Source organism: Bos indicus x Bos taurus, chromosome 14 (assembly GCF_003369695.1).
Source record: "Bos indicus x Bos taurus breed Angus x Brahman F1 hybrid chromosome 14, Bos_hybrid_MaternalHap_v2.0, whole genome shotgun sequence".
Classification (NCBI taxonomy): domain Eukaryota; kingdom Metazoa; phylum Chordata; class Mammalia; order Artiodactyla; family Bovidae; genus Bos; species Bos indicus x Bos taurus.
The window spans coordinates 74,830,982-74,851,613 of NC_040089.1; the positions used below are offsets into that span (position 1 = coordinate 74,830,982).

Below are 20,632 nucleotides of genomic sequence, written 5' to 3' on the forward strand. Positions count from 1 at the left end.
GATACAAAATATGGATTTAGAAAGACAGGGGAACCAGAGATCAAATTGCCAACATTTGTTGGATCACAGAGAAAGCAAGTGAATTCCAGAAAACCATTTACTTTTGCCTCATTGACTACACTAAAGCCTTTTTTACTGTGTGGATCACAACAAACTTTGAAAAATTCTCAAAGAGATGGATATACAAGACCACCTTACCTGTCTCTTGAGAAACCTATATGTGGGTCAAGAAGGGACCGTTAGAACCAGACATGAAACAACAGACTGGTTCCAAGTTGGGAAAGGAGTACGTACAAGTATATACATGGTTGTGTATTGTCACCCTGCTTATTTAACTTACATGCAGAGCACATCATGCAAATTGCCAGGCTGGATGAAGCATAAGATGGAATCAAGACTGCTGAGAGAAATATCACCAACCTCAGGTATGCTGATGGTAGCACTCTAATGGCAGAAAGTGAAGAGGAACTAAAGAGCCTTTTGATGAGGGTTAAAAGAGGAGAGAGAGTAAAAAAAAAAAAAAAAAAAAAAACTGGCTTAAAGCTTAGCAATTAAAAAACTAAGATTCTGGCATCTGGTTCCATCACTTCAAGGCATATAGAAGGGGAGATAGTGGAAGCAGTGACAGATTTGTTTTTCTTGGGCTCCAAAATCACTGCAGATGGTGACTACAGCCATTAAATTAAAGGACACTTACTCTGTGCAAAGAAAGCTATGGCAAATCTAGACAGCATATTAAAAGTCAAAGATATCACTTTCCCAACAAAGGTCTGTATAATCAAAGCTATGGTTTTTCCATTTGGTGATGGTTAGATAGCATCACCGACTCAATGGACATGAGGTTGAGGAAACTCTGGGAAATAGTGAAGGAAAGGGAAGCCTGGGGTGCTGCAGTCCACAAAGTCACAAAGAGTCTAACACGACTGAGTGACTGAACTACAACATGTCTAAATGTGAGAGCTCGACTATTAAAAAGGATTAGCATCAAAGAATTGATGCTTTGGAATTGTGGTGGTGAAGACTCTTGAGTGTCCTTTGGACCTCAAGAGATCCAACCAGTGAGTTCTACGGGCAATCAACCCTGAATATGCATTGGAAGGACTGATGCTGAAGCTGAAGTTCCAATACCTTGGCCACATGTTGCGAAGAGCCATCTCATTGGAAAAAAGTCTGAAGCTAAGAAAAATTGAAGGCAAAAGGAGAGGGGGCACAGAGGATGAGATGGTTAGATAGCATCACCAACTCAATGGACATGAATTTGAGCAAAGTCCTGGAGATGGTGGAGGACAGAGGAGGCTGGCATGCTACGGTCTATGGGGTTGCAAAAATTGGAATGTGACTTCAAACAACAATAATAAAATGTATTAGTCTCAACAGCTGGATCAAGATTTATTTCTCTAGATTTCATTACTGGCCTCAGAGATGAAATAAGGGTATATATTCTAGAAGTGCTCTCTTACATTTTCCATTAGGCATAAGAACCATTCATGTGTCCTTTCTGTTGTTATTACTACTTAAAGCCATATTTCACCAAGGTACCACCTTGCTATATGGATATGCATAGCTGAATCAACTAATATAGATTTTCACTATATGATTACACTATATATTAGCAACAAAGACATTCTTTCTTAAAGAGTTTACTGAAACATTGAGTGCCTGCTCCTCCTTCTTTATATCACAATCTAGTAATGGCAAAATCTATTGACTTAACAGTAAAGGTTTTGCCTTTTATTGCCTGATATATCTTCTTGCTCTGCAAAAAAACAGACTTCTTCTGGTTGTACCTCCATTTAGATAATCACTAAGTGAGGAAATTGGTTTTGTCTCCAAGACAGCAAGGTATTTGAATATATTAGTAATACAGGGAGAATGTAATTCAAGCTTAAATTGTGTTGAACCAGTTGAAGTTCTGTAGTTGGTTGTTCTGGTGGTAATGAGATAGGCTGAATCCCAGACTGTAAAAGGAGTCAAGTTTTCCCTCAGAGAAACCTTTGTCTCAACACTTTTTCTATGCTCTCGAATACACATGCCAATCCCTTGAGCAAAATAAAATAAAAACTGACTGCCACGTTTTACATCCTCCCTTTTTGTTTTGGGATTTGGGGAATAGTCAAGCAGTATATGATTCTGAATCTTCTGTAGTTTGTCTTTCCTCACAATTCTGACTACTTAAATCTCACTTGCATTTTCAGTCTTGCTCATTCCAAGGACAGATCCTAATTTCGTTAGGAGAAATTTCAAGAGCTCAGACAAGTCAGTAATCATAAAGTTTAATATGACTTGCTGAACAAAAATTATGCTGGTGACTTTATACACATCAACCGTACAAGTTCACTATCATTTCCCCCAAATGCACACCCACGAAGAAAATTTTCCTCGATTATCCAGTATGTGCATTTGAAAACACTGAAAAAGGCATCGAGGCACAAACAATTATAGATCAAATTGATTTTCAATCAACCAGGAGAAGCAATATGTTTTTAATATTGAAAATAGGAATATATTTCAAATACCAATATATGAGGACGGATGTCTATAGAATAGTCTTGGTAGCACAGGGCATACCTTCAAGTTTTGCTTTGTAGATTTGGTTTTTCTTAATCAAATAAGAGATTATAATTTAGTAGAAAGCAAAAAAGTTATGAATGAAGGTTGTTTCCTATGTCACTTAATTGTATCCCAGTTTCCCATTCACTATTGCAGAATGATGACGTGCTGAGCCACCTATCTTGCTTTATTTGTACTACAAGCAGGTCTTATTCTATAAGAGGAAAATGAGTTTACTTATACCAGAAACTCCTATGCTTATATGATGAGTTCACGTCAGTGTTTATTCCTGATCTTCACTATTTGAACCTGATCTTAATTCGTTGGTGACAAGTATCAGTGTTGACAAAGCACTGTAAATTTTGGCCAGAGAGCTTTCCTACCCTTGATGCTGAGTGTACAGTTCAGCATTTATTTGGCTAGTTTTGCATCACCATGTTGACCAAATTATTCTTATCCAGAGAACATTAGCTTCTTACTGTTTAGGACTATTTTATACAGACCTTTTCCCTATCATACCAAAAATGATCAGACTCTCAGAATGCTGTGGTTTCAACAGCTTAATTGAAATAATGTAAAGCAAAAGTGAACTTAAGAGAAGTTACTCCCTTGGTGATTAAAAAAAATTAAGCATGTACTTCTTTTCATCTATATTTTCCATTTTGAATATTATGTATGTAGATAAGCACACAAGATAAAGTATATACTTGAAAGTAATTGTAGATTTAGTCACTTGCTTTTTAACTTGACCTGGAGTAGGGTTGTCTACAGCATGTTTTGCTTCAATAAGAAATATTATTGAGAGCTTGCTGGTTTCATACTATAATATGATACCAAGTATAATCATGCTTGATTTTCCACTCTTTTGTGGGGAGATGCATTGCAAATTTCAATTGAGAATTACTTCTGGTCAGCTGTTGATGTCAGAGAAGATTTCTTGACTAACATACAACAATGATAATAAAAATGGTCAGGTCAACTCAAAGTGACCCATCATCTTATTGGGTGATGGTTTTGGTTTGTTAGTCAGGATCATAAAATGGTAGATCTAGCCTTTCTGATATTTTACAATTAAAAACATTTGTTCACATCTCATTCATTTGGAAAAAAAGCCTTTTGTGATGAATGATATGATATAAAACTTGGAGAAATATAATCATTCATTTTTTTATGTAATTCTAACTCATTTGTTTGAAAGGCTAAGTCATAAATCAAATATGTATATTTTAGAACATGCTGTTTTTCACTGTGGACTTAAATTTATACATTTTATAGTTTCTCTATTTATATATAAATCATAGGACTTATTAACAATTTTCTTTTTGCAGTTCTCATAAACATGATTGCCAGTAGCTTAGCACCCATGTGTAACCTAGCAACGTCAGCTCTATAGCGAATAAGGAATGGATGCAAACAAAATGTTATGTGGAAATAGTTCAATTTCAGAATATTTGTGCATGTTACTGTTAAAAAGCACGATGGAATCTTCTAATTTGGGTGAAATTGCATGGCAATCATATTGAATTTCCTAGCAAATAATATCTTGCCAGTGAAATCTTTCTCCTTTATTCAGGAGGAAAAAAGGTCTGTTTCAGACTGCACTATTTCAGTTGACTAGGATACTAAATATGTGTCTTCCCTGGCAGCCTATTCACTATAGGTTAGATGAGAAGAGTGTCTTCACATGTTTTCACTATGTGGTAGATGAATCTACTAGATGGAGTTTCAACAATAAACCTCCTGACAGTGATGCATTTGCTAATTTATTAGTTTTAGAATAAAGTTTTATCTTATTTTCAAGGGGTTGTACTGTATTTTGGGGGGTTGATTTCTTGGACATACAACAAAAGAGTCCACCTTATATTTTACATGTTAAGGCTGTTTTGGTGAAATTTAACTTCTATAACTGCTGTTTATGTTCAGTGAGAAAATAGCATTTTTGTGTTTTAGTTATAAGGTCATAATGGAATTGTCTCAGGTATTGGGGGAAAGTCGCAATTTCATAGGATTATTATTTGTATGATGAGTAGACTCAGGTATGAGGGGAAACACATACTGGTGAATATCTTCCATTCAATAGAGAAACTTTTATTCTGTTTCGAAGTCAGAATTACTTGGCCTTTCTGCATTTGACAGCTAGTTCACTGCACTTTAAGAAATCTTAGAGCTCTATGGAAGATTGAAATAAGAGACAATGGGATAAGATACGGGCTGGACATATAATTGTGCATTTAAAATGAACGCATAGAATTGTAAGGCTAGAAACCATCTGCTCCGTGGTAGAGATTCTCCCCAGCCCCCTCAAATAACCCATGTTTTGGTTATTTAAAAAAAATCTAACCTGAAATGACTCCGATTTTTGGCTATAATCAAGACTAGGCTCAACGCCGACATCTTCCTCTCCCTATCCCCCTAAACCTCTCTTCCTTAGAAGAGCAGAGTTAGAATAAGGAAATCCTTAAGGAAAGGGCCAGATATTCTTAACAAAATCGTCTGATTTCACCTGTATATGAAAAGCTTGGTCACTTGCTTGATTTGGTTTGAGGTGAACCACAGTGAATAAGTGAAAGGATATCCTTTACATGAGACACTGTCCTCTGTTCCTGAAGATATCTAGTTACATTTGGCTAGACCAGTTGCATAGAATTCATACCCCAAATGGCATTATAGAATAATTGGCCACATGTGGTGATGCTATGGAGTTGTGGTCAGTGCTCTGATTGGTCAGGAAAGTGACACTTTAGATGTGGCACATGTACGTTAATTTCCGCTTCCGGCAAAGACGTCTCAGTGGGGGGTCATACTGTTGAAAAAATATCTTCATTTTTGGGAACTTGAGTTCCTCGAGGGCAGAAATGATCTTCTCTGTGATTTTATCCAGTATCTACTGTTCAGTTCAGTTCAGTCGCTCAGTCATGTCCAACTCTTTGCGACCCCATGAACCGCAGCACGCCAGGCCTCCCTGTCCATCACCAACTCCCGGAGTTCACTCAGACTCACTTCCATCGAGTCAGTGATGCCATCCAGCCATCTCATCCTCTGTCGTCCCCTTCTCCTCCTGCCCCCAATCTCTCCCAGCATCAGAGTCTTTTCTAATGAGTCAACTCTTCGCATGAGGCGGCCAAAGTACTGGAGTTTCAGCTTTAGCATCATTCCTTCCAAAGAAATCCCAGGGCTGATCTTCAGAATGGACTGGTTGGATCTCCTTGCAGTCCAAGGGACTCTCAAGAGTCTTCTCCACCATAGTACCTTATATAATATAATTTTGTGACAAATGGTTAATCTTTTTCTTTACATTTAGAGTTTTGGATCTGTTAGATCTGTAACAAGCACTGAATTATGAAAAATAGCCTAAAGCTAATAAAGACAAAGCAATTAAATAAGATATGCCCTTAAAGAGGAAATAAAGTTTAAAGTCACCTAGAGACATAAACTGATAGTCATAAAAATACTGTAAAATGGTGCGATTGACCTAAAAGTTACTGTGCTTGTTATTGCAGGTTTGGTTACAGAAGTACGGCTACCTTCCACCGAGTGACCCCAGGATGTCGGTGCTGCGCTCTGCGGAGACCATGCAGTCCGCCTTAGCTGCCATGCAGCAGTTCTACGGCATTAACATGACAGGAAAAGTGGATCGAAACACAATCGAGTAAGTCAAGGGCACCTGCATTCTCTCCGTCTCAGTTCTTGAGCCAAACTAAGTAGTCTGAAGAACTCTAAGTGAACTTCACCAGCCACCAGTGGAATGGTTTGTCTCCTGTGCATTTCTTTGGAACTTAGATCCAAAGAATCTATTAAGCTCTACTTTAACTCCGAACTCCCTTGAGATTTCATTAAAAAAAAAAAAAAAGACCACAAAGTTAAGTTTACTTACCTGGAGTTTAGGAATACATTTTCCAAATAGGAAAGAAAATACCAACAGTGGGAGTCAAAACAGATGTGCAGTGGAAGCCACTATAAGAATGGTGATCCGTGATGCGCCGGAGCTGGCTTGTACAGCTGGAGGAAGCAGAGTGTGCACATCTCTTTCCCCACATGATGTCATCACAGTAGCTTGAAATTGACCAAAGTCGAAATGTTGAAACCAAGGAAAATGAGAAGCAGAGCAAATCAGAGCTCTGTTTTCGATGGGGAAAGAGTCAGCTAGCCAGCTAATAGTTTACTAGCTTTCTGTTAGTGACAGTTCTCACACTAGCAAAATCAAGGGAAAAGTTTTCACTGAAAAGTCTGTGCTTTCAATCTTTTAGTAACAAAGATTATTTCTACTCTTTAATAATATTTTCTATTTTATTTATTTTTTTTAGCAATCATTTGTTCATTTATTTATTCAATCAGTTACTTTTTCCTGGGCATTTTACCTGCGAAAGAGGCATATGGAGATTCAAAAAACGTAGTCTCTTCTTCAGAGGAACTTAATTGCAGCAATTAAGTTGTCGCTTAAAATCCACTCTTATAGCCCGTTCCTACAACTTGTTAAGAAAACAGAGTGTGAAAGGGCCAACGACATAGATATTTCATAGTAGATCTAGTAATCCACATGTGTTTTAGCAAGTCATTCACAGAATCCAATTCGAAAAGATAAACCAGGTCAAAATGCCACTGTGATTTTTTTTTTTGGGGGTAGTCGATCACACAACTCCTCAGTATGGACTATGACAGTCGTCATGAGACATGCCAGGGGCATCAGTGGCAGCGGGGAAAGGAAAAGCATCTGGAAGACACAAGTCAACATTTGCCACAAGCAATTTCTATGGAAATTCACAGTAGGATAATTCCTAAACAAGATGGCATCAAGAATAATGTAGTAGATATTCTGGTTTCTGAGACCAATAAACACCTGAACGTATAGAGAACAAACAAATCTTGAATAAGTATTATAATGCTAATGAGCTTATAAGTTCTAACTTGCACAGTCATATCAATGCAACAGACTCAGTATAGATATTCTTGGATTTTATAAAATGATTTGGAGAAATAATTGATACCATTGTCTCAGTAAAAACATCCCCCAAATAAATAAGATGTTAGTTTTGGCAGAGGAAAAGTTAAAAGACGAAGCATAAAAATAAGACAAGTAATCATCTTGGTAAGTCTGGTTTCATCCAGACTGGTGACTCATTTTAATGACAGTTCAGCAGATCATATCTTAAGGATATTTCTATGCTAAAAACCAATACTTATTAAGAACACACTGTTATGTATTTATAACTGTTTCAACTGAGGACTAGTTATGATAAAAACACAAAAGTATAAAATATTGTATCTGTCTTAAAAGAAAGCAGAACAAATACAGCTTTTATCATATAGCAAACACAACTGATTTTATACTTGATTCCTTATTGAAACTTTATTATCTCTGCTTCATGTTATGTTCTGAGTGAAAGATACAAATTAGAGAAATATAGAAAACAGCTTGAGTAGTACAATACATCTTGTAGCAAAACATTATGATCAGTGTTATAACACAAAGAAGAATGTGCCTTAGTTACCAAGGTCCTTTTCAATGGGAGAGGAAAAGAAAACACGAAAGAATTCTAATAATGAATATAAAGATTTTCCAAAGATTCCATTTTTTCAGAGGGTAAAAGGAGAAAAAGCAGAGACAGTAAGACAGAAGTTAACCAAAGGAGCAACATTTGAAAAGCAACTTACCAGTTAAAAAACTGGTAAACAGTTAAAAAAACTGGTAGACAAGTTTGTGGATATTTGGTTGTTTTTTTCTTCAGTGGGGGGAAAATAAATTATGTGCATGTGAGCAAGGTATAAAAATCATTATTTAAAAATTGAGAGTAAAATAATATAGTAATTGTTGAAACACTGATAAACAAAAAGAATAAAGTGTTATTTTGTATTCTGTGATTTTTTCATGATATTCTGTATTCATCAAAATATTTGCCTTGTTATTATTAATAATTGTCAATAACAATGTGATCCAACCAGTTCATCCTAAAGGAGATCAGTCCTGGGTGTTCATTGGAAGGACTGATATTGAAGCTGAAGTTCCAATACTTTGGCCACCTGATGCAAAGAGCTGACTCATTAGAAAAGACCCTGATGCTGGGAAAGATTGAACGCAGGAGGAGAAGGGGACGCCAGAGGATGAGATGGTTAGATGGCATCACCCACTCTATGGACATGAGTCTGAGTGGACTCTGGGAGTTGGTGATGGACAGGGAGGCCTGGCGTGCTGCAGTTCATGGGGTCGCAAAGAGTCGGACACGACTGAGCAACTGAACTGAACAATGTGATGCTGTGGTTTATTGACAGTTATGTCTGAACATATTTTTCATTGATGTTAAAGTCAATGAAAATTTAGTTTTTCTATTAGAAATAAAAGAAACTTCAAGTTAACTGTATAGCTAGACATAGTCACAAATTATTTTGCCACAAGTACACTGTAAGTTCCCTAACATTGTCAAATAGCGTTATTGTTTCTAGATAGCAAAGGAGGAGATGATTCATTCTTTCAGTGCAGGGAAGAATTATTTGTGTCCATTGAGTCCTTGATACTCAAAATACTTCAGCTTTTATAATGATCAATATATATCAACCCTACACAATAGGGAAGATAAGAATGCATTTTTCTCTCTACTTTTTTAAGACTGAAAGTCAAAGTCTAAGTGACGTCCAAATTAGTTTCAGAGTCCAGAATTTCTAACATTTACTTGGGGAACTTCCCACTGTACCATGCTGTGTTCCTTTGAGAAATGGCACATTTTTCTTAAATACATAAAATATCTGGGCTCAGGTATATATAATTAATTCTTACATATTAAGTTAATTTAATATATGATTTTAAAATTGTATTTTGCTTCTAATACTTATACTTATGGTATAACTATGATGGTATAAGTATGATGTTAGTCATACTATTTCTGTTTCATCAAATTAAGAAAACAAATAACAAATGATTGAAGATTAAACAGTTTACAAGCAGTTTGATAAAAATAAATACGTTACCTCCCCTAACATTTTGAAAGAGATACTTAAATATTAACTTTGGTTTGCATCTGTGAAAAAAGAATGAATAATTAGTATAATGCATTCTTTGAAAATAAGAAACCTGTTATCAATATTGGAAATAGGATTTTGAAATAGCATTTCTATTTCTACCAAAATAGAATTTTGGTACTGCTGCCCTATTATTATTGGAATTCTCTCTTAATAGTATACTATCAAATTTTTGTTTTAGTCATAACATGCCTCTTATCCAAAATAAATACAGTGTTAAGTTGTTAAGCAAAATCTCCAGCAAGTTCTGTGTTTTGTTGCTGTGAATGATACAGAACTCTTTCATCCCAACACTATAAAAAGTGTTGTGGACAAGCCTTCGTATTCCCTAATGCAGAGCTGATAACTTTTTATGAAAATTATGGCTCAGTTTTAAAAACAATAAATTGTGACCTGGAAAACAAATTATGTTAGTTATGCTTATTGCTGCTGCTGCTGCTGCTAAGTCTCGTCAGTCGTGTCCGACTCTGTGTGACCCCATGGACAGCAGCCCACCAGACTCCACCGTCCCTGGGATTTTCCAGGCAAGAGAACTGGAGTGGCGTGCCATTGCCTTCTCTGAGTTACGCTTATCACTAGATACTAAAATGAGACCGCTGGGTCCTATAAAAGGTGTCATTTGTGTCTCTCCCACATTTGAGAGCCCCTGCTGATCACTGAAAAGACTCAAGGTGGATAGGTTTGATTTTCTAAAGTAGCTAAAAACAGGTCTTTGTCAGGAGATAATGGAGGAGAAATGTGTGCAGGATTCATTTGAACCCTTCGTGTGGAAAGGGGTCTGAACAGTTTGTAACCCTTCTTTGGCAGGATGATGTAAAAAGTACAGAGGTGTAGGGAAAGACATGGGTCTTTTTCTGGCATACAGTGGATCAGATTCCAGACCCAGAGAAAGAATTGTGTCAGCGTGTAGGCTTTAAAGTAAAATTTCTGTTACAGCATTATAATGAAACATCAACTAAATAAGCAGCCTTAAATTTAAAACCAACCAGTTTTTCTGCTTTTTGTTTGTTTGTTTTTGGTGTTTTTTTCTTTGAAGGAATTTTATTCTAACTCAATTATTTTGGAATTGAGAAAGCAGCTTTTCCTTTAAATGGAGTGTTATACTTGGTAGTTATTTCTAGATGAACCCATTAAAGCCTTGTTAACTCCTCATCATTCTCCCTTCCTAGACTGTGATGCCTCCTCTGTCCTTTGTGTCATTCTCATTGTCACTCAAACTAGAAACTGTAGCTTCATTTGCCTCTTGTCTGTTTCTCCCTCTGAAAAATCCCATGCTGCTCTTAGTCACTCAGTCGTGTCCGACTCTTTGCGACCCCATGAACTGCAGCCCGCCAGGCTCCTCTGTCCGTGGGGATTCTCCAGGCAAGACTACTGAAATGGGTTGCCATGCCCTCCTCCAGGGGATCTTCCCAAGCCAGGGATTGGACCCAGGTCTCCCGTATTGTAGGAGGATCCTTTGCCAGCTGAACTATCAGGGAAGCCCCCAGTCTTGAGGTATTTGTTACTCAGGATACTCAGCTCAGATTATGTACCATTTTTGTGAGTATAATCCCTATAATTACACAACTTAAGCAATTCTCTGAGCTTCTGTAATATCAAATATATGTGTGGTAACAATCCATGCTGAAATTGCATTCTATCATTTTACATAGTCATGGAGTCTTAATACTTTTACTCTCTTTGCGTGGGTTTTTAAGTAGTTTGACTTTGAAGTTTCATCTTTATGAATAACACGTGTGTCCATGCAGACAGCTAACGAGTTAATAGACAAAAAGAGATTCTGGACTAGAGTGAGCTATCAGTCTATCTACATTTTGAGCTCTAAGTTAATTAACTTTTGAAAAATTTCCTTCATGATTGTTGAACTTGGCTCTGTGAATACAAGCAAAATGTGAGAATTTTGAAGGCAATAAAAATAAGCCAATTTTTAAAATTTCTAGAAAGGTTTCTTGGTCAACTTTAATGTTACTCTTACCTTTCATTAGAACTTGGAAAAGTTTGGAGGATAGAAACCTGTTTAATATATTATGCTGATGAATATTTTTCAGAGATTACTAATGCATAATGCACAAAATATATATTTGACATCTTTTTCTCTTGGTAAAGTTAGATATATGTGCACAAAGCCACTGTGTGGCACAACTTCAACTCCAAAGGGCAGCATTCTCATCTTAGTCTATTGAGGAGGTGCCTTCCTGCAGCTCCACTATGGGCATCTGGGGGATGGACTACAACTTGAAGGAACCTCTTGGAATCATACAACGGGTAGCCCCAAATGTTTGACATAATGCCCAACTCGTCATTTTTAACTGAAGATAATGAATACTTTTTAATGTATAGTGACTCTTAGCATTACTGCAAACTTGTTTAGAAGCTTATGGTTACATTATTTACATAAAGCAGAGGATAATGTACCTGTTGTTGTTTGTTATCAAAATACTAGAATCATCGCTGTCTTGAATAACAGAGTGCTTTAGGTCAACATACAAGTCAACGTAAATTGAAATCTGTATACTGCTGCTTCTACTACTTCCTGTAGTAGAAGTACAACTACTTCCTGATATTTGTAAAATAGTAGTAAGGCATTTGGTCCCATCACTTCATAGCAAATAGATAGGGAAACAGTGGAAACAGAGGCTGACTTTATTTTGGGGGGGCTCCAAAATCACTGCATATGGTGACTGCAGCCATGAAATTAAAAGACGCTTACTCCTTGGAAGGAAAGTTATGACCAACCTAGACAGCAAATTGAAAAGTAGAGACGTTACTTTGTCAATAAAGGTCCATCTAGTCAAGGCTTTGGTTTTTCCAGTAGTCGTGTACGGATGTGAAAGTTGGACTATAAAGAAAGGTGAGCACAGAAGAATTGATGCTTTTAAACTGTGGTGTTGGAGAAGACTCTTGAGAGTCCCTTGGACTGCAAGGAGATCCAACCAGTCCATCCTAAAGGATATCAGTCCTGGGTGTTCCAATACTTTGGCCACCTGATGCAAAGAGCTGACTCATTTGAAAAGACCCTGATGCTGGGAAAGATTGAGGGCTGGAGGAGAAGGGGACGACAGAGGATGAGATGGTTGGATGGCATCACCGACTCAATGGACATGAGTTTGGGTAAACTCTGGGAGTTGGTGATGGACAGGGAGGCCTGGTGTGCTGCGGTTCATGGGGTCGCAAAGAGTCGGACACGACTAGAGTGACTGAACTGAATTAAGTGTTATAATTATTAGTTAATAATAATAACATTACTATGTGCCAGGAACTGTTCTTAAGTATTTCATATGATTTAAATAGTTTAATTCTCATATTAATTCGTAATAGTACAATTGTTTCATTTCAAAGAGGAAGCTAAAGCACAGAAAGATATAGTAGAGTGACTAATAGCACAGGGCTTGTGAATCAGTGGAAGGGAAGGGAAACCCTGGTAGTTTGGCTCTAGAATTCTTGCTTTCAACTTATATAATATAACTTTTCACAAGAAAGTTGATTTTAATTGTTTTAATTTTTAAGATGAATTAATTTAAATGAAGATATTAGTGATCTGCTGAACTAGTTTAAAAGTGTTCTGGGTTCTAAACAGTTAAATCAACACTTAATAACAGCATTATATTTATGAAAATTGGGTGATGCCATTACTTATACCTTGATTTTACAGAATGTCTCTCTTGGAGGCTCGCATCCTCAGCCCAGTGCTCATTCCGCATGTCTTTGTTTGTTTTGGAATGTCAAATTAAAATTCTTAGCAAGTAAGTCAATAGAGAAACACAGGTGCATCTGTATTGTCACAATGAAAAAGAGAAGTGCTTTAGTAATGACACTTTCACAAAAAAGTGCTACTTGAAAATAACACACACACACACACATAAATGCACTTCAACACCTTCTCTTTTCATATGATGAAGCCATTATCTTAGGTGAGACAATCAGTCAATTTTACTTTTTGCATCCAGTTTTAGATTCTTCTCTATAGGTAAATACGGGATTTATCAAATTGTATGTGAATACAACTAACATTTTGGTGGATGATAACTAGAAGTGGATCACCAGACTTTACCTGAATAGCAACATTAATATGCTAATTTTGCTTTTAGTGTTAGACAGCATTTAATTCATTGATAAGTTCTAATAAACACTGACCACTCTTTATGTCATGGAGAACTTAAAAACTGTGAGAGAAACAAATGCTTATATAATTAATGAATAAACGGTTGGAATCATGTAAAAATCCTGAGGACAGATTTAGCTCAAACACTGCATGGCATATTTAGTGCCACCACGTGCTCTGATCATATTTTGAAGACTTGACATATTTTAATAGTTCAGATCAGATCAGATCAGATCAGTCGCTCAGTCGTGTCCGACTCTTTGCGACCCCATGAATTGCAGCACGCCAGGCCTCCCTGTCCATCACCAACTCCCAGAGTTCACTCAGACTCACGTCCATCGAGTCAGTGGTGCAATCCAGCCATCTCATCCTCTGTTGTCCCCTTCTCCTCCTGCCCCCAATCCCTCCCAGCATCAGAGTCTTTTCCAATGAGTCAACTCTTTGCATGAGGTGGCCAAAGTACTGGAGTTTCAGCTTCAGCATCATCCCTTCCAAAGAAATCCCAGGGCTGATCTCCTTCAGAATGGACTGGTTGGATCTCCTTGCAGTCCAAGGGACTCTCAAGAGTCTTCTCCAAGACCACTGTTCAAAAGCATCAATTCTTCAGCACTCAGCCTTCTTCACAGTCCAACTCTCACATCCATACATGATCACAGGAAAAACCATAGCCTTGACTAGACAAAACTTTGTTGGCAAAGTAATGTCTCTGCTTTTGAATATGCTATCTAGGTTGGTCATAACTTTCCTTCCAAGGAGTAAGCGTCTTTTAATTTCATGGCTGCAGTCACCAACTGTAGTGATTTTGGAGCCCATAAAAATAAAGTCTGACACCGTTTCCACTTTTTCCCCATCTATTTCCCATGAACTGGTGAGACCGGATGCCATGATCTTCGTTTTCTGAATGTTGAGCTTTAAGCCAACTTTTTCCCTCTCCTCTTTCACTTTCATCAAGAGGCTTTTTAGTTCCTCTTCACTTTCTGCCATAAGGGTTGTGTCATCTAAATATCTGAGGTTATTGATATTTCTCCTGGCAGTCTTAATTCCAGCTTGTGTTTCTTCCAGTCCAAGAAACACAAGAGATGGCAAAAAACAAGAGATGGCAAGAGTGAATGTCAACATTCTAGGAATCAGCGAACTGAAATGGACTGGAATGGGTGAATTTAACTCAGATGACCATTATATCTACTACTGCGGGCAGGAATCCCTCAGAAGAAATGGAGTGGCCATCATGGTCAACAAAAGAGTCCGAAATGCAGTACTTGGATGCAATCTCAAAAACGACAGAATGATCTCTGTTCGTTTCCAAGGCAAACCATTCAATATCACAGTAATCCAAGTCTATGCCCCAACCAGTAACGCTGAAGAAGCTGAAGTTGAATGGTTCTATGAAGACCTACAAGACCTTTTAGAACTAACACCCAAAAAAGGTGTCCTTTTCATTATAGGGGACTGGAATGCAAAAGTAGGAAGTCAAGAAACACCTGGAGTAACAGGCAAATTTGGCCTTGGAATACAGAATAAAGCAGGGCAAAGACTAATAGTTTTGCCAAGAAAATGCACTGGTCATAGCAAACACCCTCTTCCAAAAACACAAGAGAAGACTCTATACATGGACATCACCATATGGTCAACACCGAAATCAGATTGATTATATTCTTTCTAGCCAAAGATGAAGAAGCTCTATACAGTCAGCAGAAACAAGACCAGGAGCTGACTGTGGCTCAGACCATGAACTCCTTATTGCTAAATTCAGACTTAAATTGAAGAAAGTAGGGAAAACCACTAGACCATTCAAGTATGACCTAAATCATATCCCTTATGATTATACAGTGGAAGTGAGAAATAGATTTAAGCGCCTAGATCTGATAGATAGAGTGCCTGATGAACTATGGAATGAGGTTCGTGACATTGTACAGGAGACAGGGATCAAGACCATCCCCATGGAAAAGAAATGCAAAAAAGCAAAATGGCTGTCTGGGGAGGCCTTACAAATAGCTGTGAAAAGAAGAGAAGCGAAAAGCAAAGAAGAAAAGGAAGATATAAACATCTGAATGCAGAGTTCCAAAGAATAGCAAGAAGAGATAAGAAAGCCTTCTTCAGTGATCAATGCAAAGAAATAGAGGAAAACAACAGAATGGGAAAGACCAGAGATTTCTTCAAGAAAATCAGGGATACCAAAGGAACATTTCATGCAAAGATGGGCTCGATAAAGGACAGAAATGGTATGGACCTAACAGAAGCAGAAGATACTAAGAAGAGATGGCAAGAATACACAGAAGAACTGTACAAAAAAGATCTTCACGACCCAGATAATCACGATGGTGTGATCACTGACCTAGAGCCAGACATCCAGGAATGTGAAGTCAAGTGGGCCTTAGAAAGCATCACTACGATCAAAGCTAGTGCAGGTGATGGAATTCCAGTTGAGCTATTCCAAATCCTGAAAGATGATGCTGTGAAAGTGCTGCACTCAATATGCCAGCTAATTTGGAAAACTCACCAGTGGCCACAGGACTGCAAAAGGTCAGTTTTCATTCCAATCCCAAAGAAAGGCAATGCCAAAGAATGCTCAAGCTACCACACAATTGCACTCATCTCACACGTTAGTAAAGTAATGCTCAAAATTCTCCAAGCCAGGCTTAAGCAATATGTGAACCGTGAACTTCCTGATGTTCAAGCTGGTTTTAGAAAAGGCAGAGGAACCAGAGATCAAATTGCCAACATCCACTGGATCATGGAAAAAGCAAGTGAGTTCCAGAAAAACATCTATTTCTGCTTTATTGATTATGCCAAAGCCTTTGACTGTGTGGATCACAATAACCTGTGGAAAATTCTTCAAGAGATGGGAATACCAGACCACCTGATCTGCCTCTTGAGAAATTTGTATGCAGGTCAGGAAGCAACAGTTAGAACTGGACATGGGACAACAGACTGGTTCCAAATAGGAAAAGGAGTTTGTCAAGGCTGTATATTGTCACCTTGTTTATTTAACTTCTATGCAGAGTACATCATGAGAAACGCTGGACTGGAAGAAACACAAGCCGGAATCAAGATTTTAATAGTTAATACCTGCTAATATCTCTGTGCTAGAATATTTAGATACATGTATTGGTGAGGTTAACGTAGAATTATCTTGACCAATGCCCATAAGTGTTCTTTAAGTTAAATTATTAGTTTATATTGCATTATACCTGTTCTTGTGTTTATTTCTTACACTTGTCATATACTTTATGATTTAATTGTATATGAAAGTTTCCACATAATATTCATCTATAGAAGCATTTGTTCAAGGCACAGAACTATGAGCTACAAAGTCTTTAAGAAACACATAGGATAGTAGGGGGCAGGTCGTTATGTGCAAAAAAAAAATTACATGAAGACCATTCATTTGCTTCATGTTCCTCATTGGAAACGTCACTGGGTCTGGGCCCCATACAGTGCTCTCTGGCTGGATGCACAGGCTGGCGAAAGACAGAGACAGACATGCACACGTTGGTTATGCACCGTAGTACGTGCTGTGTGAGATGGTCAGCTGTACCTGTGCAAGTTAAACAATACAGGAAGATCACGATTGTCAGTGTCAACAAGGCGGAAAAAGCATTCCAGACAGAAGTCACTGTATACAAAGGCAGAAAGGGATTTGGTTCTTGTAGGCAAAGAGCAAAATTAGCCTAGATGGCATGGTCAGGCACTCTTGCCCCACAGCCTCTTGTTCTGGCCCCATGTATGTAACAGCTGAGATCAATTATAGCACTGTGCATGCACGTCAGGAGGTACTCGCTTGCTCATGAGGTACTTGCTTGGTCACGAGGTGTTTTGTGCACTATGCCTGTAAGAAGTTCACTAGGAAAGCCATGGCTGCTATGGCACCGGGGCTACATTGGAGTGGCATCATGGTTATATGAGGTTACATCATGGCTACTTTATGGCTCTGTCATGGTTATCTTGTGGCTGCTGTTGCTGCTGCTTCAGCCAGGAGAGAGGTTGTATTATGACTGCTATGCCAGCCAGGAGAGAATGAACCTGTCTGCAATTCCTATGGCTCCTTGAGTCTCCTTCCAGCCTGTTAGCTCACACCTTGCCTACCCTGGGTTCAGCGAACAGTGTAAACACCAAGACAATTGACGTCATGAGCAGGATCAGAGATACAACTGGTGTAGACAGCAGGATACCCAGCAGGTAGAGGAGCCCGAGGCTCCACTGGATGGAGGACGCCAGTGGCCACCAGATAGCATCTGGCACTGTGTGGCTGTCATTCTCTCTGCATGCGCTCTGGTGGAAAACAGGGACGCATGGATGGGTCCCCAGACAGCAAGGAAATGGCGTTACAGGCCATGAGTTCCCATTTGCTGAACAAGATGGCACAGACTGCCGCTGACACTGTGGGGTGGATTTTCCTGACTGCCCTGAAGGTGAATACTGGTAGTGCGCTCTGTGATGCCACGCTGGTACACGATGTGCAGAGACACTCAGAAGAACTTGAACAACGTATATTGGCCTTAGAGCAAGAACCCGTGGCCCTGAAGAACCCAGCATCCCTGAGGGCGAGGCAGTAAGGGAGTGTGATAACGAACTCTGTGAGACCACAGGTTCCCGCTTGGCTGTGAGGCCTGCTGTACAGCAGAAAGGGAAGCATGAGAAGCATGTGGCCCGGGGAGGGGAGGGCGGCGTCCTCAAGGGTCCTCCAATGTGACTGAGCTCATGACATATCGACCATATACTCCGGCAGAGTTGGTTGACTTGGGTCTGAAATTTCGGCAAAAGCAAGGGGAACCCTTGGCAGCATGGCTCTTGCGACTTTGGGACACAGGGGTGCCCAGGATTATATGTGTTGGGGATGAGGTAGAACTGGCATCTATAGCCACTCACCCCTCACTGAGACAAAGGTTGCAGAATCCTGGCGACTCATGCACGGTGCGCCTAACCAAACACATGCCCTCATGGAAATGGATTAAAGCTGCCGTTTGCACCACGTGGTCACATGTGGGAGAGCTCCTGGATACTGTGAGTAAATGGTATACCTCTATGAGTTGGCCCAAGCAGTGAGAGAACTGGGCACGAAGCAGTCAACGTTCAACCCAAACACCCGAGGCCCAGAAGATGAGCGTTTACTTGTGGCATTCAAGACGCCGTTTTGAACAATGCCCTGTCTACCAGTTTTGGATCCCTGACTGCTATTCTTGCCCCCTCTGTGGGCACCCCAGCTATGAGGTGATGTCAATGGTGACTCCCTTGGGAGAAATAGAGGGACGGCTGCAGGCAAAGGGGAGTAGAAGCGTGAAGACCCCAAAGGGGACCCGAGCTGGTAAAGGCCCCATCCGAGTAACGAGAATGCAAATGTGGGCTGATTTGCTGGCAGCGGGAGTTGACAGAAATAAAATTGGTGGACAGCCCAATGCTCTGCTCCTTGAGCCATGGAGGAACTGAGATCAGAGCAGCAGTTTACCAAGTTGGAGAAGCACCCACAGCCAGAGATTCTGGGCAGTTCAGTTAAAAGATTACCTGGTGCCTGAGGATGATCCTTTCGATGATGCCTTTTTTTCACTTTGAACAGAACTCAGACCAAGGGGCCTGCCCGAAAAACCCAAACAGGGACCAGAGGCTCCAAGTAGAACTTGGAATTCACTGGTCACTAGCTAATGTACAGAGAGTAATGGCCCTGGTTGATACCAGTGCCAAATGCAACCTTCTTTACAGCAAGTCAGAACCTTTGTCCTATGTTGTATGATGTAGATTTAGAACAGTGTACTGTAAAGGCTGTGTCCTAGGATGTGCTAATAACCTCTGATTCTCGTGCAGATTTAGAGCAGTGTGAAAGCATTTGGAATTTTGCGGATGGGCTGTGGAAAATACACACAAAATGCCCCTCCTTGAAGGGGTGGGCCCGGTGCCTGTGGGGGGCTTTGCAGGTCTTTAATAAAAATTCCGCAGGAGTGGAGTTGCCCCTGTGGAGGCTTTCCCGCAGTCTCACAAGGCCTGATGATGGGCTGGACTTGGCCAAGGAAGATAAAGGCACTCCACCTGGTGGATGGCTCTTCTAGGCCCCTGAGGGCAAGGACTGCAACATGAGACCTGACACTGGGTTTTGCCCTGTATTGGGGATGTCCCTGTTTGTTGTTGTAGCTACTGCTATTGCAAGGTGTAAATCCAAGGGTCAGTGTTACTCGCCAAGGAAATATCGTGGAAGATGGACTGCTTGGAGATTATGAGGCGAGAGACTCGGAAGGGGTACAGTGTAGGGAAAGAACAAATTAGCCAAGATCATGTGGTCTGTCTCTCTTGGCCCATAGCCTCTCGCTCTGGCCCCAGGTTTTGTAAATAATGTTTATGTAACAGCTGAGCTCACTTATAGCACTGCACATACACATCATGAGGAACTCGCTTAGTCACAAGGTACTCACTGGGTCACGAGGTACTCACTGGGTCACGAGGTACTCACTGGGTCACAAGGTACTCACTGGGTCACAAGGTACTTGCTTGGTCACATGGTACTCGCTTCCTCACGAGGTACTTGCTTGGTCATGAGGTACTCACTAGGTCACGAGGTACTTGCTTGGTCACGTGGTACTTGCTTCCTCACGAGGTACTTGCTTGGTCATGAGGTACTCACTGAGTCACAAGATACTTGCTTGGTCACGTGATACTTGCTTCTTCATGAGGTACTTGCTTGGTCACGAGGTACTCACTGAGTCACAAGGTACTTGTTTGGTCACGTGGTACTTGCTTCCTCACGAGGTACTTGCTTGGTCACGAGGTACTCACTGGGTCACGAGGTACTTGCTTGGTCACGAGGTACTCACTGAGTCACAAGGTACTTGCTTGGTCACATGGTACTCGCTTCCTCATGAGGTACTTGCTTGGTCATGAGGTACTCACTGGGTCACGAGGTACTTGCTTGGTCACAAGGTACTCACTGAGTCACAAGGTACTTGCTTGGTCACATGGTACTCGCTTCCTCACGAGGTACTT

At 39.8% G+C, this 20,632-nt stretch overlaps 1 protein-coding gene across 1 annotated transcript in view; it reads left to right on the forward strand.

Moving 5' to 3' along the window:
* The window catches only part of MMP16 (matrix metallopeptidase 16), a 395,065-nt gene that overhangs the window by 189,345 nt on the left and 185,088 nt on the right, over positions 1-20,632 (forward strand). Inside the window, exon 2 of the mRNA XM_027561607.1 lies at positions 6,051-6,199. Within this exon, the coding sequence (XP_027417408.1) occupies positions 6,051-6,199 (149 nt within the window). The remainder of the gene's footprint in view (positions 1-6,050; positions 6,200-20,632) is intronic.